This window comes from Halichoeres trimaculatus, unplaced genomic scaffold (genome assembly GCF_033239565.1).
Source record: "Halichoeres trimaculatus isolate MK-OKI-2021-1 unplaced genomic scaffold, fHalTri1.1 fHalTri1_scaffold_17, whole genome shotgun sequence".
Lineage (NCBI taxonomy): Eukaryota > Metazoa > Chordata > Actinopteri > Labriformes > Labridae > Halichoeres > Halichoeres trimaculatus.
In genome coordinates this window covers 17,271,819-17,297,515 of record NW_027437195.1, presented here as the reverse complement: position 1 = coordinate 17,297,515, position 25,697 = coordinate 17,271,819, and the positions used below count along the sequence as shown (strand labels likewise).

At 41.0% G+C, this 25,697-nt stretch overlaps 1 protein-coding gene across 2 annotated transcripts in view; it reads left to right on the top strand.

Annotated features, from left to right (window-relative positions):
* LOC141806660 (palmitoyltransferase ZDHHC14-like) overlaps window positions 1-25,697 on the top strand; it is a 57,517-nt gene extending 31,820 nt beyond the window's left edge. The window contains exons 4-10 of one of the 2 annotated variants that reach the window (XM_074692286.1): window positions 7,032-7,184; window positions 11,287-11,424; window positions 12,305-12,353; window positions 14,091-14,193; window positions 15,681-15,790; window positions 18,604-18,709; window positions 24,248-25,697. In XM_074692286.1, coding sequence (XP_074548387.1) covers window positions 7,032-7,184; window positions 11,287-11,424; window positions 12,305-12,353; window positions 14,091-14,193; window positions 15,681-15,790; window positions 18,604-18,709; window positions 24,248-24,667 — 1,079 coding nt within the window. In that variant the 3' untranslated portion in view covers window positions 24,668-25,697. Of the gene's footprint in view, window positions 1-7,031; window positions 7,185-11,286; window positions 11,425-12,304; window positions 12,354-14,090; window positions 14,194-15,680; window positions 15,791-18,603; window positions 18,710-24,202 lie in introns of both variants that reach the window. The other variant, XM_074692285.1, reaches the window with a different exon arrangement.

Below are 25,697 nucleotides of genomic sequence, written 5' to 3'. Positions count from 1 at the left end.
TACAAAATACTGACCAGAACAGCTCCTACCTACCTGGGGTCCCTCATCCAGGTCTACACTCCCTCTAGCCCACTACACTCTGCTTGTGTAAGACACCTGGTGCTCCCAGTCCAACGCGGCTCCAAATCTCTAGCCAGACTCTTCTCCTCTGTTGTGCCCAAATGGTGAATGAATTACCAAACTATATGATCCACAGGGTTCCTTTCTACTTTAAGTGATGTCTGAAGACTCATCTGTTCAGGGAACACTTGGGCCATTAATCTGACCCTGCTCCTCTTTGTCCTCAGGGGTAGAATGAGTCAGAAGGTCTCAGACCCTAACCTGACACACCATACGGACAGTTTCATATACCCCCCACGGAAATATTTCACAAGTCCATCTGGGTAGCAGCTCTTGGGATTTGTTTTCAGAGGTGGGACCTTCAAAAAAATCAGCAGCTGCTGATTGGACAACCGTTCTGATTGACACACTCACCACAGACCAATCCACATCAAGCCACGGTGTGGCGTAGCTTATGTTTGCCGCTGCTGAGAAACAATAGACGAACTACAGGAACACGAGAAACAGCTGTGATAATGGCATTAGACGACTGCTGCCGTTTTTGCAAAGTTAACTTAAGAATCAAAGGAACGCTACCAAGTACGAAAGTCTGGTGAAGTCACGTCTTCTCGTCACTTCTGCTGCTCCTGCAGCTCCCGCCTCTCTTCCCTGATTGGGCCGGTCAGAATTTAGCCAAGTGAAATCGTTGGTCAATGGAGCCTGGCAAGATGGACCTGCGGGAGTTCAGAAACTGAATCAGGCAGGTCTCAGACCCACCTCTTTGTGAATTTTCAGCACTGATTATTGGATGTTGAAGGTTGAACTATATTGGTGCAGTGATAATGTATGTTTAGCTGTGGCTACATTATTCAGTATGAATAAAAAAAATTCTTCTTGCACTAAATGGCAGCACCTGCAGCCAAATAACTTAAAGCACTTTGTCACTCTAAGATTTTCCCTTCTAAGTTCTTGCCAATGTTGTACGTCGCTTTGGACAAAAGCGTCTGCTAAAAGAAAATGTAGAATGTAGCCCTCATGAACCTTCAGGCCAAAATCTGGCTCCACCTTAGTGTTAGTTCATAAGGCCTGTGAATTTCAATATGACTTTTCAGTTCCTAACAGTGATATAAGCCTTTAAAGATTAAACCAAAGTGAGACATTTTGCAGCTAACAAAAGTTGCACCTCTTGACCAGGACCTGCTGAGCTGATATAACGTTACATTATTCATGACACATTACATCCACAAAGTTATGGTTAGCAGATCACGATGGACTGCAGCAAGTAAAAGAGTTAGGCTGAAGATGATGAGGCTGCAAAGTGCATCACGTGTGGCACTCAGGTGGTATGTTAGTGATTCAGCTGTTCAAAGTGATTCTGTTGCTGTGGCTTGAAATTAGGTTTTGTAATATGTGTTTTATCAGTCACTGTGACTGTTGTGTTTATGTGTGGACTGTTCCTTTGCCTATGACCAGCAGCTTAGAGGAAAAGAGGACTAACAGAGAGCAAGTTAAACTCATTAGTAAAGGCACTGTTTGTTCCATTTCTTCTTCTACAAACATCTGCTTGTGGCGTATTGGAAAAACAACTTCTCCCGACTGTGCAGGAGTCATATTGCTGTCACCTGTGTAAAAAGACAGTAGCTGTTTATTGATGTGGGGATTGTGCGCACAAACCACGGACAAACCAGAATCCTTCGATCACAGATTGGTTGTGTTGAATTTGAGAGCTCACAGACTTTTTACAAACCACTGCTGAGTGAAGTCAGTTGATTCAAACTTGATAAATCATATCAATAGGCCTGTCACGATAACAAATTTTACTTGACGATAATTTTCCAAAATATTATTGTCAATATTATTTTGATTTTTTTCCATTTTTTCATTGATGTAATTATGATAAATGGGACAATAAAGTGAGTACACCATATCAAAAGCAAGAAACTTTAATTTCTTAAGAGTATTTAACTGTAATTAAAAGGTCAGGATCTTTTAAATAAAATCAATTAGACAAAAAAATATAATAAATTGAACAAGAAAGAGAAAAAAAAATACAATAAAAATGAAATGGACTCTCTTTTAGAAAAAAATACATGTCAATAAAAATAACACTAATCAAAAACAATAAAAAAAAGACCCTGTCTCTAAAGAAAAAACAAAACTCCAAAAAAAACCAACAACAATAAAAACTATAGCCTAAATAAAAGGGAGTTTATACAGTTCCTGAATTGTTTGTAACATGTACTTTTTCCCAGTCAATCCGTACTGTCTGTCAAACATTTTTAACATTTCTGGCTTTCAACCGTACTGAAGGGCTGCATTTCTTTGGCAATGTAGCTGTCTTTGAGCGCCCACCATTTGGCGCTTTTATTTCTATTTACTTTGCCGACCAAAAGCCTTAGTAAGAGCGGATTGTCAAAGAACAAGGCTCCGCTGTACCTCGCCTTCTTCTTCTTTGTCGCCACTATTTTCAAACAAATGCAACATATCAGCTGGTTGGTGTTCATGAGCTCACACTTTGTTCATTCTGATAAAAACAAAATATTCCCACGCTGGGACTGTGGCAGGCGGCTCAAGAACCGTATATTTCGTGCCATCACTCATATTAGCGTGTGTTTCCTCCTTACCCCTCAGGACGTTAGCTTCAGCTCTCTCCGTGTGTACGTGCAAGCAGCTCCGTCTTCACCCCAAAGATCGCATTTTTGACAGATGCTCACTCCGCAATAAATCTGCTATAGAACCTATGCACCTCGATGTTAGGAAAGATAGACGCAGTGAGCCATCTTCTCATTCAGCCTCTTTGGTCGAAAGAGAGGAGGAAAACAAACAATGCATGCACGTGTCAGTTTATCAAGGCTGGCAAACTTACCAAGGACATTTTAATTTATTGTTTGGTTAATCAATTCATTGATTATTAATCCATGAAACTTCAAAGGCAGAGGTTGTCGCCTGAAACAGACACAGAAAAGGTTTAACTTTCTTCCTGAAGTGCTTTGGTGGGTTCAGTTTTTTCTCACTGGCTACAAAACGGTTATTCTACAATAGCACAATCCCATAAGTCAATTTAAAATGGCAAACTCCTGTGCTTTGTTTGGAAAACCTGTGTGTGTGTGTGTGTGTGTGTAAAGCTGCAGCATTTTTTCTTCACTTTCTGACAAAAACATCCCATCATGATTTCTTTGAACAGTCGAATCTCTCACTGGCTGTGAGTGTTTGTCGTTTAGTCTGACACCTGCCTCCTCACAGTGCTCACAAGCATTAAAAATGATGGAGTATGTATTTAAACCTTGTTTTTCATGCTCCTGTTTGCTTTTGTCGGCCCTAAAGAGTCATCCTTATTAATTCCAGTCTGTTTCATTATCACTCGAAAACCCTTCATGAGCCCTCCAGTTATGAGCATCATAAATCTTTTTCCCACACCACAGTGAAACTTTCTTTCCTGTTGTAGCTGAGGTGTAGTCTGAATTGTTCTCACCCTGTGCTCATTTGGTGTCCTCCTCGGTGGAGCCCACTGACAGAGCAGAGGAGCAGTGGGAGTGCAGGAGAAGAGGAGGGCGTTCTGTGACACTGATCACAATAGAGACGATTTTAAAGGAACAAAAGTCTGCGGCTGCATTTCCTCTGCTCTTCTCTAGAAATGTCAGACACCCACACAAGCCTCTCGGTCCCTGTGCAATCCCCCTGCTAACACACGCGCACCACTCCGTTGGCATTGCTGCTGGCTTCTGCGTAAATGATCTCCAAATGATCTTCCTACACACAATATCTCCCTCGCTCAGAGTGCGTGAGAGTGCTTAAAGCCAGCAGAGCAATAATGGGATTCAGGCTCTACCTTTTATGGCTTGAAAATCACTATCATTGCTCTCATCCTCAGCGTTTAGCCTGTTATCACAGCTGTCTTACTTCACCAAAAGCCATTCAGAGCAGTTTGCCACCATTTTCTTTTTTCTACAATAGTCTGAAGATCAAAGTGTTAAGTACGAGTTGAATTACAAGCAGTTGTTGAATTTTTCTGAACTAGCCTTCATTTTTAATCGACGTAACAGCTGACTTTATGTGATTCAGGAAAGTAAAGTGAAAGCTTTAGGGTTTTTAGGAGTTTGACACCTCACTGAAGAAAAACAATATTTAACTTGTGCAAAAAGCTCAGTTGCTGGGATGAATAAAAAGTGATGAGCTGTGGGCTGTCTGTGTTCATGACTTATGAGCTTTGATATCACAGTGTTTCATTCAAGATGACAGTCTGTAGAAATGCTACGTTTCCCTTTCTTTATTGTTAAATCCACTTACTGTGAGTAATATTATGTTAATATGTTTATTCTTCAATTAAACACACACACACCACTTCTAGTAACGTCTCCCACCCTGCTGCTTTCAAATAACTCCAATCCTTGATTTCATGACAATGTTCATAGCAATGTTACCACAACAGGTGATCCGTGCATGGATGGCACTGTACAAAAACGATCTGCACACAACTTTAAGACAGAAGCATGAGAAATGTCATTTTTAGCATGCGACAGATCATCTGCAGAACGTGTCAGGAGCTTCAAGTTTTTGAGACGTGAGGGACAGAGAGATTGTTCGAAGTCACTGATTCCAGATGGTGATCTTAAACAATCATTTACATGTATAAATATGCTTCATATTCAGGGCTGGGAAATTATGCATTTCAATAGTTCAGACTTTTTTTTTTTGTAAAGCACTTGTCATACATGAGAGAGTAACACAAAGAGGTGTGCACAGAGAAAACTAGAAAAGCAGTCAGAGAGCGCAGACCTCCACCAAGCGTATTGTGATTGTCACCAACACTTTAGTCCTACTTTAATGTTATACTCCCTTTCAGCAGACTGTCTGCTACAATTTGGTGTTAGTTGCAGGTTTGTACCATAATTTGTTTTCTGACAGTGTTGAAAATTATGATGACCCAGTACATATTTCATATTCTGGATCTTAGTATCCAGAATGTTGCCAGGATCTGGATCGTACTTTTACATCTGTCAGAAATTATGGTGACCTTGTCTTGTATTGTTTTGCAAAGCAATCTGACCATTTATCACGGAGTTGTATACACATATGGTGAAAACGGCCCTATCTCACAATGATAAAGAATCCTTTTAAAAAAAATCCTGGATCCAGACGGTGATCCAGATCACCTCCAAAATTTAATCACTTCTTCCTTATCCCATTTTCAACATTTCCTGAAAATTTTATCAAGATCTGTTTGTTACTTTTTGAGTTATGTTGTTCACAGACATAAAAACAAACAGACAAACTCTCCCAAAAACACAATGTCCTCTGGGGATGTAAAAAGCAAAATAAAATAAAACAGAGTGAGCATACAATAACTCTCTAGTCCTTATATGAGGCAAAGAATTTGATCTAAAAAAAACAGTGCTGGACAAGATATTAAAACATGAAAAAGATGAGTAACTAAGTCAACCAATCTCAGCAGAAGAGTAAGATAATCAAAAAGTAAGAGATTACTAAAAGATTTAAGTGTAAAATAAAATAAAATACAACACTACAAAATAAAATCGGGGCATTTAGGACCCGAATAACTAAATAAAAAGATAAACATTTAAGTTGAAACAATAAAATTGTGGCTTTAAATAATGACTTTAGAGCACATTGAAATTTGAATTTTAAAGATAGATATATCATTTTGAATCCAAACTGAAGAGGCAGTTCTTGAGTCTGCTTTTAAAAATGTTTAAACTTTGCTCAGGCCTCAGGTCTTCAGGCAGGGCCACGGTGATTAAAAAAAGCTGCCTCTGTGTGGACAGGCAGTTCATCACAATAAACTGAGTTTTTAACACATGTTATTGCGTTGCAATGATTTTGCATTTTAAAAACAGTTTTTCAGTCTATTGCAAACATTTTACCTGTGTTTTGATTAGGGATTCAAATGAATGCAGTAAAATATTCTTTTAGATTTGTTATTCAAATTCATGCTGCACTGCTACACCACTGTGGTCTGAGGCCGTAACTCGACGTAGTGCTTGTGTCCTTATTCATTTCTTTTTTCAAAGATTGCCCCGTTACACACAAAAAGCCTGATTGCATACAATGTTCAAACAGTGTCACATGGTGTGAAGTTAATCTGTGTTCATTTTGATTAGTCATTGATGTTCCATGGTAAACAACATTCACCTTTTCAAAGTTATATTTTGTTTTCTCTGTTTCTTCAATTTAGTGTCATCCAAAGGTCTGTGGTATTTTGCGCAGACCTGCTGTGCCAGCTTTGGTGATGTGGTCTCAGTCTGAGCTGGACCTGTGTGTTCAGCCCAAAGGTGGTTGCTTTAACTCAAAGTGCATATTACTTGTACTTGTGAACTGTGCCATCTTGGAGTTGAGTCTAAGTTTTGGGGGGTAGGACGGTGAATAGTGCAGTAAGGTGAGAGTTGTGAGGGGCATTTGAACCAGGGCTGACCTCTTGAGCACTAACCTCATAGACATCGTCCTGCTCAGCTTGAAGTGAGGTTACCACAAAAACTGCTCCCCCTGGTGGCTGGCTGCAGTATAGGTCAAAAAATCCATCTCTCCAGTCATTCCAGATGGGCTGTGGTAGAAATGTTTCTCACATCTAATTGTTGTGGTGATTTGAAGATATTGTTTGGCTACCTTGTATTCAGGTCCTCTTCTTTTCTGAAAAGTTTTATTTTCATTAGTTATAGGAGGTTAAAAAATAGGCTTTTCGTCACATTTAACAATGATTGACAGCTTCCATTCTTGTGCATTTTGTTGGGTTTGTAAAATATGTCGGGAGGTAGAGCCAAGAAATTAGATTCTTTTCAGAAAAATATGACATTCAAATGACCTCTGTGCTATGTTTTTCCGTGCTTAATATTCTGGTAAAACCAATATGTTATGTTAGAGAGTACGTTAGAGCCTCAGTAAAAAAAATTAACAACACACTATGACTTGAGCGAGTTCACAAAGTCTTTGTTTTTTTTTCACATATTTATCTTTTTTCTTTCTCTTATTTCCCAAAGATGTTGCGAATGGCAGCACGGGCTACAGGCCTCCTCCCAGGACTAAGGAAGTGGTCATTAATGGCCAGACCGTCAAGCTAAAGTATTGCTTCACCTGTAAGATCTTCAGACCGCCACGTGCCTCCCACTGCAGCCTTTGTGACAACTGTGTGGGTGAGTGAAAGTAAAAGCCTCTTTGTTTGTATTTTTGGCTGCCTCTTCTATCTGTATTCTTTTTTTAACCACATTTATTTATAGACATTAGTTTGATGGACATAAATAGTCAAACCAAATCCAATCCAGTTTTTCGTTTCATCATTTTTTTATGTATTTCAACAAATTGTCTTTGAGATTAACAAGTAAACTCCTAAACTACTGCTGCTTTAACTTTAAGCTTTTAAAGGAAATTATTTTTATGATCTTATTTTTTTTAAATTGGGGGTTTACTCTTGTTGACAGATCTTTCTACCCCTCACTGGTACATGTAGATGCTTATACACACATCAGCACACAGAATTCAGATTAGCTGTACAAACCTGTTTGAGAGCCAAGTTCAATGTTTACTTCATGACGCCTATTCCTACCTGCAGGGACACACAACACACATGCTGACAGGAGTTGGCACAGACACAGCGGAGAAAAAGAAAATAGTCACAATGAGAACAAAAAAGAAAAAAAGCATCTGAATAGCGGAGCTTCTCTCTACAACCACATTCTCCTTCCCTGGAGACAAAGCAAAGTGAACAGCAAGCCAATTAAATGGAGTTAGAGACACAGAGACCTGTATGTCTGTATCTTCCTCATCAGGGTTTCTGTTCTGCTCACTCATCAAAGACCGCTCCTTCTTTGAAAGTCTCTTTCTTTGTCAGAATCAGGGCTGACTTAAACCCTAGGAGGCAAAGATGAGGAAATAGTAAACACGGGGAGAAAGATGAGGAAGAGGTAATCAGATGAGGCAGAAGCCTATACTGGCAGGATGGGAGACAGACTGGCAGCTGAACAGCAGATTTAATGAACAGACCAGATCGTTTTAAATACACAAAGGTTGATTCAGCACGTATCTGAAGTAGATGGTTAAATTTTGAAATGAAAAGGGTGAGGCTTATTCTTGGATTCACTTCAGCTCGCTGGATATCCTGTCTCAAACAAAGCAGGATTAAGTAAATGAGTGATAGATTTAAATGGCTACAATTACAGGAGATGCTTTGAGGGCTGCTTCTCACTGAATATAGACACAGAGCATTGAGGTTTCAGAAACCTGATTCCTTGATGGCAGGAGTGATGAGTGAAAATTCAAGTGAAAGCTGTCATTTATAACTTTCTGTCTGTCTTACTAGAAATACTTTCCTCTCTGTTGTCAAAGCTCTGGGTTTATCTAGCTTTGCTCCAAACCCCTGAATGAAATAAAGATTTAGATCATATTCATAAGCAGGGTACCAAACTTTACCATGAGTTAAAAGCCTTTCCCAAGGATTTATTTTTAAAATCTCTTTGAAAGGTTACATAATTTTTTAATGACATTAATTACAGTGAACAGCGGTGCCATTACATCCCCAGTCGTAGGTTCTCTGTCTCCACCTCTGCTGCTGTAAACATCGGGGGGCTAACAAGCGCTTAAATAAGTCAGGAGTCAGGATGGAGAGGGCCTCCCTGGTTGATACGGAACATAGGACTATTGTAGAGTCACTTCCTATTTAAATGGGTTATTCCTCTGGGAGAGATGGGGGCAGATACACAGTACACCCACATAGACTCAGAGACTGCTTTCATTTGCCTTCAGGGACGTGTGTTTGTGTGTGTTTTTGTGTATTAGGTCAACTGAATAATTCAATTTTGTCACCCTTACTAGTCGACACTGGAGTTACCAGTTACTTGATTATTCATATTTTTATGAGTGCAAGCCTGAAATCACCATCATATGTTGGTGTAAACAAACACAGCTGACTTTTTGCAGCTGGCATGGGCTCTGCACAGTTTGAACTTAAATCTAGAAAATAAAGGTAAGGTTGTGTTGGGTTAAACAGACATATGGCTGATTTATACTTGACGCGTCCATGGGGTCCGCGCGGCTTCGTGCGGACACATGATGTCATTTTTGCACCTACACCCCCTCACACGGTCCCCTTCATAGGGAAAATTTTCCATGCTGGGCACACTCAAAAATTTCTAACCTGCCGGAAGAGGACATGCAGACAAGATGGCGGAGGAACAGGATGTCCTAGTGGTTGAAGTGCAGAAATACAGGCAGCTGATCTGTATGACTCTTCACACTGAGATCACTGTGATAACCAAGCAGTAAATAATTCATGGTGTGAAATTGCAGCCACTCTTGGCAGAGAAGAGAAATTGGTTTAAAGAACCTGGAAGAATCTCAGATATGACATGTTGTAAACAAGGGCAAATTTCTTTGACTTTGCCTTAATAACTCAGCAGAGCAATGCCTGGACCAGCACAGACATGTGGACAGTTAGCACTGCAAAGGTTAGCCACGCTCCACAAGCCAATTAGACACCATTCACCCACAGACTCTGTGAGCGACCTTGTTTATAAAACTTTTCTCAATCTTTGGCTGTTTTTATTTTTTTATTGGAGACACAATCAAATTAAATACAGTGCTATAAATTCAAAATGTACAATGTTCTCTTTTTCCTGTCCCCCCCCCCTAACAAAACCTATTGTCTCTGCATTCAAAGAAACTTATAAAACATTAAAAAAAATACATAAATATATATATATATATATATATATATATACATGTACCTCCATAAAATAAAATATAATTTTAATTATGTGTAAATAAATTAAAAGGAGGTTATCAAATAAGCATTTGCTGAGTATTTGGCTGTTTTTTTTTTTTTTGAGTGTTTTCTTACCTTTACACAAGGCAATAAAAAAGGCCACTCCCCTTTTTCCCTCACAGTAGATGCAGAACACATATATTGGAAGCTCACACATTGATATTTGATGCTTCAGGTGATACTTTTTAATATTTTTGCCGCTTGTAATTTTAATAATGAGCTTAAACTCTATAGAAGGAAATGCTTTGATGTCCATTCTGAGGAAATCTGCATTGTTGTGTAAGCAAACAGTAAAATCCCGCCAAAGAAGACTGGATAACAAGGTTTCAAGCTTTTGGCTCTATTTAAACTTTCCTGCGTGGATCATGATGCTACTGAGCAATTAGCTTCCACCCACGACATGCATTAGCCAGTTTCAGTCATAATGAGGCTGGAGTTGAGTGTGCGCTCATCCTTACATTGCTACACTGATACATTGAGGAACTCTTTCTTCTTCTTTCTTGTGGGTGTTCGTTTAATGTTCACAAACATAGGAAAGGCTGTAGCTATCAGAAGTGAGCAAAAAGCTTTCCTCTTACATCCTGGCCCACCAGAGGCTGTGCTTCCTGGACACACTTTGACCAGGCATTGATTAATGAAGACAAAAGCAGGTCAATTCACACCACTAAACAAATAATTGCTCTGATTAATTCGTTAAGTCGGTCCCACTGTGCTCAGCAAGTAGGCGACGCTCAGATACAGAACTGTGGATTTAGGGCTGATTATATAACTTCCCTAACAAGAGAACTAAAACTCTGTGAGCAACACATCCAGAGACGATGTATGTTTAATAAACTCATTTTAATCTTAAATCATTTTTACATTAAATGATTGATGACTTAATAATTGTCACACTGTCCGATTTCTGCACTTTAACTTTTACAACCCTGATAGAGGATAGAGACTCCTCTGTGTCCCCTTTTTGTTCTCTAGACAACACTTTCACTTTTCTCACACTCTTCTTTTTTTTTTTTTTTTACATCATTCCAGTCCTCAAATATTCCTAAATTGAGCTCTTAGTGAAGGCATTTTATCTCCTGACCCAGAAAAGAGCTTCTCTCACCCTCTCAACCTCGCACAGTCTCACAGTGACCCTGGAGATTTTTCAGCCATACACAGTCATGTTGGGCAGACTTGAACTTTTAAAGCCAAGTTTATATTAATAGCCTGTTTTGCACTATGTGAAAAATGTATGTTATTGTTATGCCAAGACTCTGAGGGGCACTTCCCTTTTACCCAGTTTCCCACAGCTCCAAACAACTAACCCTCTTGATATTCTAATGATGACTTTTTTTTAATGCAGATTCTTCATTAAAAAAAAAAAACATGCAAGATGCATAAAAAAAACAAGATTGTGATGTGTCTAGATGTGTTTGTTCTGACATGTGATGGAAATATGACCATGTACAGAATCTATTCTTACTTCTCTTCCCATGCAGAACGTTTCGACCATCACTGTCCCTGGGTGGGAAACTGCGTGGGAAGGAGGAACTACCGTTTCTTCTACATGTTCATCCTCTCCCTCTCCTTCCTAACCATCTTCATCTTTGCCTTCGTCATCACACACATCATTTTACGTAAGTACCAGAGGTTCTGGGGAAAGGAACATGTCCTCAGGAGTGGTGCGCACACACACACTCACACACACTCTTTTTCTCTAGCTGGCTGCGCTCTTGGTGTGTTTGAAGCCAGCAGGTTGTAAGTGGGTGTTGTGAAAAGCTGCAGCGTTCTGGCTTGTTACGGTCTTTCCAGCCAGGAGCCTGCAGTGGTCTGCTGGGCTCCCCCTCAGTGAGTGTGCTTCTGTGTGAGTTTGTGCTCACGTATGTGACATTCAGTGGATCAGTGCAGTGCTGCTAATAAAATGTGGGACAACAGGAAGTGTTGGAAAATCGTAACACTGAATCGTAATAATTCAATGTTTAACACAGGCCTGTTCTCTAATTGTTATTGTGCTGTCAGATTTGGTGAAACTGCATCGCTACAGGTTAAAATCTTTCATTTGCTGTCTCCCAATGGGGCTCAAACCAAGCTGGAGAACATCCCGGTGGCTTAGTAATGTGTCCACTCTGTGGGCTTACGGTACAAAGTTCATAAATTCATCTTCAAATCATAGGGAGTTTTAGTCCTTGAGTGTTACTGGTGATAAAATCTTTCATTTTCATCACACTATTTTCCCTTTTTTGTGACCTTTAAACCAAAACCCACTGATTTTCTCCTTTTAATAATATTATTGTGTATAACAAGTGTGGTAAAGGAAACATTAAGATCAAATGACTGGTGCCACAGATTTTTCCTATGGAGTTTAACATTTCAGTCAAGGAAATCTTACACATTCACTTATTTTTTCATTTTTGTTATGTATTGTGTCATCTCTGAGGTGATGTATTTAGTTTTTTCATCATCTGTTATGTTGAACATGATTGTACAGCAGTCTGATTCTGTCTCATTTCTCTACAGGCTCCCAGCCAAGCGGGTTCCTCAACGCACTAAAAGCCAGTCCTGCCAGATATCCTCTCACTGAAATCCAACTTTAAGAAAGCACTGACTGATATGTGTCTGTTAAAAATCGTTCTGCTGTTGTGTGTCCACAGTCTCGCTCATATATCTCTTTGATCATTAATTACAGTCTTTATCAAGAGCATAACAACTTCTTTCACACTAACTTGCTCAACCAGGGTCAGTGCGTTTTATTACGTTGGTTAGATTTCATTACCATGACAAGTCTCTGTAAAGAGCTTCCATTCAGTGCTCCTGCCATTTCCTGCAGCTTTGGCCCTTGCACGACTGGTGTGTGCCTGATAAGTCCTGTTTCATCAGGCTAACACAGCACGCAAAGACGACTCCTCAATCTGTCTTTGGTGGTTGATTCAGTCGCTCTTTGATTTCATCTGGCTTTAACTGGGCTTTGCCTTCTCTACAGAGATGTTGTGTGAGCTAGATTTGATGTTGTGTGTCTGTAAGTGTGATTGATGCCAAGTGTGTGCAAGACGTCTTAGGCTACAGCTGTTACAAATACCCTCTAAGTCAGCTTATTGTCTCAGCACAACATCAGTGATGATCATATGGACTGTGGTCATCCAGACAAGTCAAACGCTTTGACTCAAAGCTTCAGAAAATCCAGTTTGACAACATTTATGCTTAGGTGTAAACTGAGGCAGTAATTAGGACACTACTAAATTTAAGAATTTAAATTATCATCACCTCCTCTCCAAACAGACTGCTTATAAGGACAGTTTTTCACCCTTTTTTCCAAAACCTTTTGACCATGACCGCTCAAGTTCCCAGATGACAAAGATGTTACTTATGAATTAAAATCTTACAGGATATGAACAAGTATCTTAAAATTTCCAGAATTGATAAAAAGGTTAAAGTAATGACATCTTAATGATACCTACCATAACTTTTCAAACACAAATCAAGCTGAGAGCACTGGGCTATGACACTGCCCCTTTTTCTCTGCCCTTCTCTTTACGACCGAGTGAGATAACTGTTTCTCTGGCAGAGAAAAGTGTGCAGAGCCAAGCTGATAACAGCCTGTGTCCTACAGGACTTTAATAAAGGAGAATTGGACTCGATAGTATCGGAGCGGTCCTTTGTGCGAGTGAATGATGACATGTTTTGTCCTTGCTAAAGACGAAGAGGTTTGGAGGAGAAGGGGCAGAGAGGAGGGAGAAAAAAAGATTGTGATGGTATTTAGTCGGGTTATTTTTCAGTACAGTTTAACACACCTCATGGCCTTGGTACAGCAGTGTTCAACTAACCCTCCAAGTGATTTATTTTTTATTGAAAGTGTCCTCAGTAGTGTGCCTGTGCTAACTAGTGCATAGAGTCTGGGAGCTCGTAGGTCTTATTTCATGAATAAGACATTATCCTAGAGACGGTTTCCTAAGATACGGCTATGAGTCACTGAGGTTTCATTTGAATTAAGTCAGAACGATTCATGTAGGACACTGTCTATGTTTTTGTGCTTTATGTGGAGCAGAGAAAATGAGCAGTGTTCTGCATAGCCAGCCAAATGAACTGGTAACTAGGAACTATTGGCAAGCAGAGGACAGGCCCGAGGCTGTAGGTCAATATGCTCGCCGTTCCAGCTTGTATATTTTTGTCCAGTGGGGCTCTAAACGGGTTTGTGTGTGTTTGTTAGAGTGGCTTTCATTTTTAGTCTCTTCCTTTAAATGTAATAATAGATTCATTGTAATCTGTACAAAACTACAGCAACTGTTCCTTGACTTAACTGTGTCACTGTGCTGGAGGTGGTGGTGTGTTTCTTCTCTGTCTGGTCCATAGTGGGCCTTTCAGGCTTCCATACTTACCTAATCAGCTCCAACCAGACAACCAATGAAGATGTGAGTATGAACTGAACCAACACTAAATTCAAAACAGTTTTATTTCTACATTATCACTAAAACTCAGTTGACTTTACTTTTTCATGTGGGTACAAAGCTTTTTATGTTGTAATTTTTGCATATTTTTCTTTTTGTAATTGCACCAGATAATCAGGGTGCTGTGAAAAGAAGTGAGATTTGCTTCTGTTGAATCTGAGAATAATGTTAATGTCAAAAGAATGTTATACCTGAAATATTTTTATAATTTCTAGCTTAAAATAAATCAGATAACAATGAGATAAGTACATTTCTTAATGTTTGTCATATTTTTAACACTTATTTTTACACCTTTGTGTAGAATGAATTTGTATTAAATGAAGGTAAAAAGCACACTGATGCTCTCTGTCTTTCTCACTCATTTGTGGTTTGAGTAGGGTCAGTATACCAAGTCTGTGAGTTGAATCCCTGTTTGAGCTGTAACATATGCTCAAACATACATCACAGATAATTTCTGTGTTTCACAGAGGCTTGATTTCTTTATGAGTGGAGCTCGTAGTTTAGGTCAAAATTATCAGTCAAGTTTTTTCAAAAATTGCAACTGCAGTTAAACAGATAAATGCTAGTTTTATCTTGGACGCTTATATCATTTTATTTTGCACATAGCAACACAATTATTTCACAAAAACTAATAATCGATTGAATCCCCTTTTATCAGATAACAGCTTACACTTGTTTTGTTGGAGTTTATACAAGTCTTTGATGCATCTCATGAGGAATACCAGCCTCGTAATCTTTCAGGCTCCTCCAGGTTTAAGTCAGGGTGTATGTGTTGGGTCGTCATGCTGGAAGACAAAGCGACGACCCAGACCCAGACCCAGTTTTGGTGCTGACTGCTTGAGGCTTTCTTTCCAAAACTTCACTTCCTTCAATCTTGACCAAATTCCTAGTTCTAGAAGCACTGAAGCATCCCCACAGCATGACGCTCTCAGCACAGAGTCTAACTGTGCCTCGTCTTGCATCCCTGCAGTCCATTTCTGTGCAGGGCTCTCCTGACTGTCTTCTTCGACAATTCCTGTCTTGGCTGAGTCATTTACTAGTAGTTTGGTAGTTCTAAGGTCTTGAGAGGTACACACATCCCTTTCTTGCTAATTTTTCTTTCCAGAGCCCAATTTGAAGTCCTTGGCTAGACCTGTTCTGTACTATGCGGCTCTCTTCCTTTGAATTTCTTGATGATAGTTCTCACTCCACTTCTAGACATTTGGTAACACAGTGATAACTTTGGTCATCCTTCTTCTGCTTTGTAAGCAGTTCTAAGTAAGATAATGAAAGCATCCAAACTTAAACTAGGCTGTTTGCAAAAGCTGTGTTAAAATCCACTGATCTCTGTGACAACACTGAAGAAAATTTTTAAAGAAAAAAAATCCATTGGGGGGCTGATAATTTTAAACTCAACTGTGTGATGTCTGTCCCTGTGAATTTGAGACTGATGCTTCTGTCGTCTCTTCCAGATAAAAGGGTCATGGTCTTCTAAAAGAGGGAAGGACAACTATAACCCGTACAGCCATGGCAATATATTCACCAACTGCTGTGCAGCGCTGTGTGGACCCCTGCCACCGAGGTATGAGGTGCTAAATGAGCGTTTATATGACTTGATTTGTGCATTCCCAGATGCCAGGACGATGACATAGGCGCCTGCTTATAACACTCTGTCAAAGCTGAAATGGAACTGTCGGTCAAATCTCTTTCTGTACAAGAGCCACTGTGAAATGAGTCTGCCCGCAGCCTTCTCACGTCACTCTGCTGCTAAGGTGCTGCAAAGGTAGCCACTTAAACTAAATCCAAGCTGAAAGTCAGCATCATTTATTAGACTTTATCCCTAAGCTGTCCATGTGGTTTATTAAAAACACTGACCGACTGTCACGGCTACATTTAATCTTTAGAGGCGAGTATTGGCAAGAACGTCATGTTACTGGGTAACCATACGATAATACACTATCACAACATTGCGGTATTTTGGGATATTCTACCCAGTTAACTATTAGATTGAAAACAACTTCTCAATTATTGTGGTTGAAATACTGAAAATCAAATGCAGCGTTTCATACATACACTTAACTTGAAACATCAAGTTTGTCACTTAAACTTAACTTCACTTTGTCACTTCATGAATTTCCCTTCGGGGATCAATAAAGTATATTTTATCTTTATCTTATCTTATCTTTAAACTACCGTGACATTAAACTAATGTTGCAAAAAATATTGGGTGAAAGATACGAGATACAATATCAAGATTATGATTCTCTGTCAAAAAATTCGATTTTTTTCTTTTCAAATTCAAATTCTTCATTTCAGTGTTTGTTTATAAACTTGATTGGAAAAAGTTACCACTTTTCTCCAGCAGAGGGCGAAATGTTTCTCTCTGACTCACGTGATGTACGTTTTATGGGAAAATATGGCTCCTGATATAGTCTGTAGACTATATCATCATCATTCAACTTTTTCACATGGTCTGGTGTTAAAAAAGCAAACTAAAAATCACAAAACCATAAATAATAAGGAATTGCAATTTAAATCGAATTATCACCCCAGAGATCGTTATAGAATCGAATCGCGAGAATAGCATATCGACACCTAGTGAAAGACGTGGTCAGTTGGTGAAAATGTCACATGGTGTAACCAATGTTACTCATAATAATTATTTTATCAGTCTACTGCACTGTAAAAAAAATAAACTTAAAATGACTTAAAACTGACCTATGAATAGAGAGAAAGCGCTTATTTTTACGCCATCAAAAACCACATCATCAAGTTCAGAAATAAAATATTTTGAAAATACTTTGAGATTATTTTTGTTATACAGTTTGTGGTCAACACACAGCGGAGTAGCTCTTCAGCGCCATCTACTGCAGTGGAGGTGCAGGAGACATGTACTTCCATTCAATTTCCAGTTAAGTTATTGCAGTACGGATATCTTTTGACACCTCTATTAATCTACTTGTGACTATTTTGTCAATGCACATTGCGTTTTCCTTCCCACCTGCTTTCATGTCAGAACTTTTAACCAGATATTCTGATTACACAAGCATTAACCTGCAGGTGTCTTCTTCTCTTATTTTCCTTTCTGAAAGACGTTCATGTTGGACTCAGATACCTACTATCTGTTCTTATCTTAACTGACCACAGTCCCATTTCCAGAATATAACCCTTTCAATGCCACTGCGACTTTATCTGAACCCTTTACTTAATTTAAGCATGAGCGTGATCAGAAAGATGGAAACATATAACATAGTTCAGCACATACCTAACTTCTCCTGTTTAAGTATTTTTAGCTAATAAACGTTTATTTAAAGTAAAAACAGAGCAGCAGGGAAGTAAACCTGGTTATCACATGACACAAGTCACAGATAATGATTCCAGTGGGTGGCACAGGAGAGTCCTCACTGCACAGGTGGCTGCCATATGTGTTTGTGTGTGTGCGTGCGCACGTCACTTACACTCATTAATAGAGCTGGATCCAGATCCACCATTTAAAATAAAGGCATGTTTCGCCTCAGACATTGTCTGGAACTCACACACACGAACAGGCACAGAGACAAACCTCTTTGCATTTTATTCCCTGCTGAGACACTGACTCACATTTTCTAATGCATCATCCTTTTTTTAAATGCTCATTTCCTCTTCGCTGCATCTGCAGACGTTCCGGTATTCATTACCAGCAACAAAGGCCACCGCTGTAGGTTCCCGCAGTTTGTCTGAGTGATTCCAGCAAACTATTTCCACCTGAATCCAACTCAGTCCCACAAGACTGTCAACGCACTCCTGTGTTTAAATGATTACCCTGCTTGTGCTGTTTAACACCACAGCTGTGTGTGTCTTTGTGTGTGTGTGTGTGTGGTGAAGACTCCACCTCTGTCTGGCAGATACATCGCCATTATCGCATGTATCTGGCCCATGACCACACACTTCAGCATGCATGTAACAAGAGTTCAGCAGGTTGTTGTCTAACCAGCTGTGTCAGAGTTCTGCAGCGATAACAGCAGGACAGAAACAATGATTCACCCCAGTGCTCCACTGCGGGACCTCACTGATTTATTAGCAAGAGCTGATTTTATGTGTCTGTGCCTGTGCTTGTGTGTGAGGTAGAGCTGAGTGTTGAGGCCTGTTTACAACAATACAGCACTCATCCTTTGTTTCATTAAGAGAGTGGTACCACTGACACGAGGTCATCAGTACATCCAGCTTACTGTAACAGTTGTTCTGACATTGGTAAATCTGCCTGTTAAAGCTTTCAGCTCTATAAACCATCAATTTGATTTAAAGGCTGTACTGTATTTAATCTGTTCACTTTTTATGCTATTTCCAGTGTATTAGTGCATCTGAATGCGCCAATTTAAACACTTTTCTCCCCTCTCTCTTCTTCTCTCTGGTTAGTCTCATTGACAGGCGGGGCTACGTTCAGTCAGACACACCGCAGATGGCTCCACCAGCCAATGGCATCACTATGTACGGTGCCACCCAATCACAGCAGAGCCACATGGTAAGACAATAATAGGAGTTTATTTAAGATGCTCCTTCAGGTGAACTGCTTCATGAACAAAACAATCTAGGTTTAGTTGTCATGAGTAGTGGAGAGTTTGATAAAAATTACATTTTCAAATAACTCTAAGTTTCCTTATGTTATTTTCATCCCAGTTTACAAGTGTATGTGTTTCCTCTTTTAATAACCCCAAACCCAATCACATGGAGACAGCCCCGCTCAGTGTAAACAGAGTGTGAGACGTTGCTAAAAGGGAAAGAGCTGTCCGACCTCAGAGGCATCACTGAGACTGCAATGTGTTGTCAAATATGAGACTCTTAACTGGCTGAAGTTTATGGTTCTCATCTGAAGTGGTAAAAAAAATGGCTTCTGTAGGACCTCCAGTCTGCTTCCCCTAACAGGAGCGATCATGGCTGATGAGCTAAGTACAGATACTAGTGATACAGCCATGCTTTAAAAGTCCTGACTTTCCCTTTAAGGCGACAGACATCGTGTTTTCTCAGGTGCCGAGGCAAAAGGAGCAAAGTCCAGATGATGTCACGCAACAGTTTCACTTCACTCTTCATGACTCTAAATGTGCAGACTCAGAAAGGGGCACACGTTGCACCTTTTTCTCTCCCTGTTACACCAGCCTGGTGAAGTTTTCTCATCCCACTAGATGCAACTGATGAAATGCTCAAGACCGCAGAGCGTGCAAGTGATGCTATCAATTTTTCATGCGTCGCTCCATGTTGTCAGTAAATTAGGTCAATAGAAGCAGGGAAGGTTCATTTATGTTTGTGTGAGCGTTTGTTGGGAGTGTGTGTATGTGTGGTTAGGGGGTGAGGCGAGGATTGCATGTCTGTGTTTGTGTGTGTGATTTTCAAAACCCCCCTTCAGGAACTAATGGGTGAAGTCAGTGAGACGACGTTAAGGTTCAACACAGTACATGTTATTTTTTTAAACCAGGTATTTTTATGTCAATGAAATAACATTAAGTCTCCCGATCAAGTGAGCATGTCACTCGTAATTGTACTTTCAGCAACAGATGTTGGTCAGCCCCTCGATAAGTAACATCTCGAAGAAGGAAACATGAGCTAGACTAAAGTTCACTTTAGACAAGGCGCTTCATTTAGCTCATTTTAAGAGACTTTGACCAAAGCACTCGTCTTTTTTTGGTGTTTGTTATACTGAGATTTATTTTGGGCACTTTGCCATCCAGAAGCCTGAGTTTTCCACTCTTTGCCTGTTGAAAACAGTCCACCTCCCTCCTGCTGCTACCCAGAGGTCCCCACGATCCAGGTCGAGTAAAAGATTTAATCCAAACACATAAAATCCATAAAGAACCAGATCCCAAACGGCCCTTGGTATTATGTGTTTGGCTAACAAGCTACCTTTCTGAACGAAGCCATTCAAGACTGACACAGAGCGTACGCCCCACTGCAGCGTAGATGCTGTCAGTGTATTATGCAAAGTCAGGAAACACAAAAATGAGAATGTTAAAGAAACCAGAATGGAATGTAAAATAAAAGTCAATTTAACATAAAAACTAACAGAAATGATTAGCAAGGAGTGAGCAGATATGGTTTGTATGCTTGTGTCAGATTAAGCCTCGCTTAATCTACCTTTAGAACTGTACTTTAATAAAAAGTAAGGGACCATGAACGTATAATATGTAGTGTAATAACCCTTTTTTTTGCAAACTCAGAGCAGTATAAACAGAAAGTACGACACTGTAAACAGATTTATTCGACGCTGAGAACACAGTCTTGGAGCAAAGAGCTGGTCTCAAGACGAGGACAATGCACTGACCTCAGTGACCAGTTTTTCCTCTGGGGCTTGAATAGAAGCAACAAGTCTTCTGTTGTTCAGTGTAGCTGTTAGCATCACACATTACATGCTAGATTTAGAGCCTATTCACACACAGTTACTAAAGGTCTCTCACTGGTGCTCCCCTCTGTGCCACAGTCGTCTCGTTGTTCTCCTCCAAACTCACCCTGTCATCACTCATTGAGACCTCCAACATGAATGTCATCTGTCTGCAGCTCCTTAATGTGTGGACCACTTGTAATGGTGCTGAGAGCTGTAGGAACATTCCCTTACGTTAGCACATTCAGAAATAACTGCCATCTGTTTTCCAGAGCGCTCACGATGAGCAGCTAGAGTTGTCGGATACAAACTGATTCCAAGTCAGCTGTTAACTTTGTGACCACTCTTTAAACTCAGCACCTTTTCACACACTTCACAACAATACTGTGGGAATTACTACTTTTCAACATTCTTGTCCTCCCAACTCATCTTATAGTTCCACTCTTTCTTGTGTGCTCTACTTTACATCCTCTTTAACAGAACGTAAATCAGGAAAAGGTTGTGCCTATGTTAAACTTTTCCAGCCTGACAGATTTTGAACTAAAAGCAGGAAACTCTTCTTTATCTTTTAAGAAATCAAATCAGAGCAAAAGCATTTTAAGTCATACTCAGACATTGTTCCTTACAACCAGCAGGCATTTCAAGGATTAAATAAAGTTTGAAAAAGAATGGACTGATGTCTGTTACCCTGAGAGTGTCATTTGAGGATACGTGCTGTGACAGCGTTCAGGATGAAGTGAGCAAGCCACCATTTTTATCTCTTTCATTTAAATTGTTGACTCACACCCGTCACACGGCTCGTCTGCATTATTTATAGCATGGAGCTAAAAATAGAACTCAGGTTACGTTTGTGAAATCAAAGCGATGTTGTATCCTTCTGAGGAGTTTTTGGGAGATCCAAATTTAGACTACATCCTGGTACGTTGAAGTCTTGTACGTAGTTGCGTTGGTGACGGTGTGTGATGTGATGTCCCTTTACATTATGAGATTTGAAGCGCAAACACCTCTGTGATGGGCTTGGTTATAATCAGCTGGAGCTGCTGGGCAGACGTTACAGGCGGTGAGGGGTGTTCCCGTCCATACCACCAGAACATAGCAGATCTTGTCTGATCCCCGAAGCGAAGCAGGGTCACGTCTGGTCGACTCACACCAGCTGCAGGACTTCCAGACAACTGGAGTCACAAGACCGAGTAGCCTCTCTCCTTCATGTTGGGCTGTAAAACCTCCAACCTGTTGACTACTGGCCAGGCTGTGTTCATTATCTCGGTTTGTCGTTACAGTCAAGCTAAAGACGACACGGTTTGTTTTGCAGCTTCCAGTGTGAGCTGACACATTGACTTGTAGGTCCTGAGACAGAGCTGAGCCAGGTCAGAGAGTCATCTGGTGTATTTTGTCCATTTAGGGCCACTATAGCCGCGTTTCTACCAAGCAGACCAGTTCAGTTTGTCTCGGTACGGCGCGCATTTTGTGGCGTTTCCACTGACTTATCCCGGGACAGATCCCTGAAAAAAACGAGACGTGCTGGCCTACTTTTTGGGGACCCTCCGTATGGGTGCCAGACTGAACCGATCCGCTCTCGGAAGGTGGAGCAACACACTGCAGACCGTTGATTGGTCAGAAGAATACTCTCTTACCCCGACAGCAGCTGCATTTCTCCTGGCGGCACACAGACTTCTCTGAAACAAAGCTTGATTACACTTTGTATCAAAGAGCTACATGCCAATCACAGAGAGGACAAAATGCTGCACGTCTTCCATCTGTGCTCTTTGTTTACTGTGTCATGTTTTTCTTCTTCGTTGGATTTATTAGCGGGGTGAAGTGTGTCGCGATGTCACGCTTTTGTTTAACAGCTGCGGCTTTCAGCATCCAGCTTACACGCCGCCCACCACGAGAGGGCACAGGAAACGCAAACGGGATCAGTCTTAATTGTACCAAACTGAGCCAAACCGTACTGAACCGACCCGGACTGCTTGGTGGAAATGCAGCTTCAGTTGTTGAGTCTGTTTGAATTTTCTAGTTTGACCCATGTTCCACCTGCAATAATGGAGAAAGTGCTGAAGGACTTAACCTGCAGCCCGTCACCAGGAGGAGCTGTGAGAGTCACGGCTTCAATCTGGTTGGCTGAAAATGTTGGAAATTCACGCTGAGGACTGTGAGCATCTTTTTTTTATTGTGTTACACATTTGTGTGGCAGTATTTGTCACCTCCTAATCCCAGCCAGCAGTGATGTGTTTGTGGAATAACAGAGTCTACCTTGATCTCAGAACTTGATCCAGCCATCTCGTCTCAAGACTCGTGTCAAGGTGGAACATAGATCGTGTCAGCTGTTGGAAAATTTTCATTCTCTTTATGTCATTTGTGTGATCTTTAAAACGCTTGCATCAAATTTGTAATCTGTTCTCAATTAAAGAACAAGTTCGCTAACATAAAGCCCCAGACACAGAAAGAGTAAATGTAGCATAAACTCACTGAAGAGCAGACTCAAGGTTGGTCTATAAACATATTGATACTTACAGGTGTGTGTGTGTGTGTGTGTGTGTGTGTGTGTGTGTGTGTGTGTGTGTGTGTGTGTGTGTGTGTGTGTGTGTGTGTGTGTGTGTGTGTGTGTGTGTGTGTGTGTTTGTGTGTGTGCTGTGGGGAATGGATGGTGCTGAGTCAGTCTGGTTATGACTGTTTATACAACATGGGCTTCAAAGTAGAAAATGAAAAAGCGCTGTATCACATTTTTTCCCTGCTGTCCTTCTCATTTAATGTTTCACACGTCGGGGATGACGTAGCTCTGCGCTAACGTGGCTGTAAGCAAGGTGTCTGTGTCATTTCAGTCCAACAAGCACAGGTCAGGTTAGTCCTCTCAATCACCTGGAGAGAGGCCCAGCTCATAAAAATGATAAGTCAGGAGCAGTTCATGCATGGAGCAGATAAGAGGACTGTCAAAGGTAGCTCAACTCCTGTTTGATCACATCTGTAATCTGCTCTTTTCAGGGGAGTGAGATTGAGACAGAAAGGTGAGATGTCAGAGCACATTGTTACGCTTCACACTGATTGTGAGTCAGACTTTGGGGTTGTAGTGAGATGGAGGGGAAATGAAAGCAGCTTCATTTGAACTTCTGTCGCCTCTGTCACCTGCCGCTGGTCTCTTTTACATGACGGGTTAAAGCTCATCTCCCTGCAGCTCATGTGTGGTATTGATGATTGGCAGTGTCCTAACCCAGTTTCCGCGCTCCAGTTTTACACGTATGACTTTCACTCTAAAGGAAGGCAACATAGATCGATAGGCCATGAAGCATGACCTGATAGCCTGGTGTTTTATAACTCTGTGCTGACCCGGGCTCTGCTTTTACTGGGGGAGAAAGATTTGGTGCTGGTTCTGTTTGTGGCTCTGCATTTTAACAAGGTTACTAACATCTCTGTTCTTTCTTTTTCTCTCCTTTATCCAATCACCTTTCCCCTCCTCCGCTCTGTCCACATATTGTTCTTTTTGATCCCATGTGTTGTTTCTCCCCTCATCTAATTTTCATCTCTTCCTGGCTTTTATTTGTTTTCTGTTTCCCTCCTTCACCTCTGGCATCTTATCCATCTCTTTGACTCTGGCGTCCCCTCCCATGTTGCTCTTTCCCTCTCACACTTTCTGCTGCTTTCACTCAGTGTGACCAAGACCAGTGCATTCAGAGCACCAAATTCGTTTTACAGGCCGCCGCCACACCTCTCCTCCAGCAGCAGAGCAGCGAGCCCGTCATCCTGACAGCTTCCCCGGAAAATGGAGCCTCTGTACCGGGCCGCACCTCCCTCAGCCTTGGTGGCCCTTGCACCTCGCTCCCCCTGGGCCAGCCCACCCCACCGACATCCACTCCCAGCCTTAGCCTTCACGAGGCCACCGACATGATGCCGATCCATGGACACACACACAACCACAGCCACCCCCTGCAGGAGCCCTTAGCCCACCATCACTTTCTCACTCCAGAGGAGGTGCCATCGCCGCCTGGCATGCTCCCCTGCGGCAGCCCACTGGGTCACAGCCACACAGTGCAGACCGGCTTCTACAACCTGGCCAGCCAGGACTCCCTTCATGAGGACTCGGTCAGAGGACTAGTGAAGCTCAGCTCTGTCTGACGACGGGACATGCACCCCTTCCTGAAAACATGCAGCCCACCCTTGGAACCTTCCTGTGCCACTTTTGTGCCATCTCACTCTCATCCTGAATACGTTTTCCTCTCTTCCCTCTGCAGGAGAACGGGAATTATACAGAATTTAACCAAACTGAAGTGAAACTGGTTTTCCTGAGCCAATGATTTTGCCAAACCACTCCTCATGAACTAAGAGAGATATTTTCTGAGGTGGTGGCCTGTTGGATCGCTCGGACTCAAAGATTTTTTTGTTGTTTTTTTTTAAGTGAAGCTAAATCTGCTAAACCAGGAAACATGACGGAGGAGTTTCTTTTCAAAGTGGCGTCTGTGAGCCATGCCAAGCAAAAAAAAAAGTTTTGACGGAACATGACTTTTCAGTCGAAATGGTGGATTTCTGTCCACAGACTAAAGCTCTGATAATGTTTTTGTACGATAAACTGAAGCCTCTCTGCCTGTTGCTGATTGGACAGCGTGTTTTGCCTTTTTTTTCTTGGCATTCTCAGCAGTGCAATGGTTGATGTCATCATGTTGCATATCATCCTGCTTTTTCTATGTTAAAAAATAAGAGACTGTTGTACTGTACCTTGGTTATTACAGATCTTACAGTTATGTTTCCTGTGGATATAAATAAAAAACCAACTTTTTATCAGATATGACTGCATTTATATGGAGGTTACGTAAAAACGATGTGAGTCATATGGAGAAAATATTTCCTTCATTGTGTTTCATGTGACCTGTACTGGACTTTCGGAGATTTTCTGAATTCTGCTTTAAACTTTTTTAAATACGTAAAGATTTTTCTACATGGTCTCCATTTGTTCAGACAGAAGTCTTGATTTGACTTCAAGCAGACACCTGAAAAAGAGCTTTAAAGGCTCCTTAAGTTTTGTTTCCATCAGTACTTAATGGGATGGGATTCTGGGGTACCTGTGTAAACGGACTGACTGGCCCCATCTCAATGTCCACACACTCACAATTACCAAAGTGTGGCCCCACCAAGTCATGGAAAGTACATG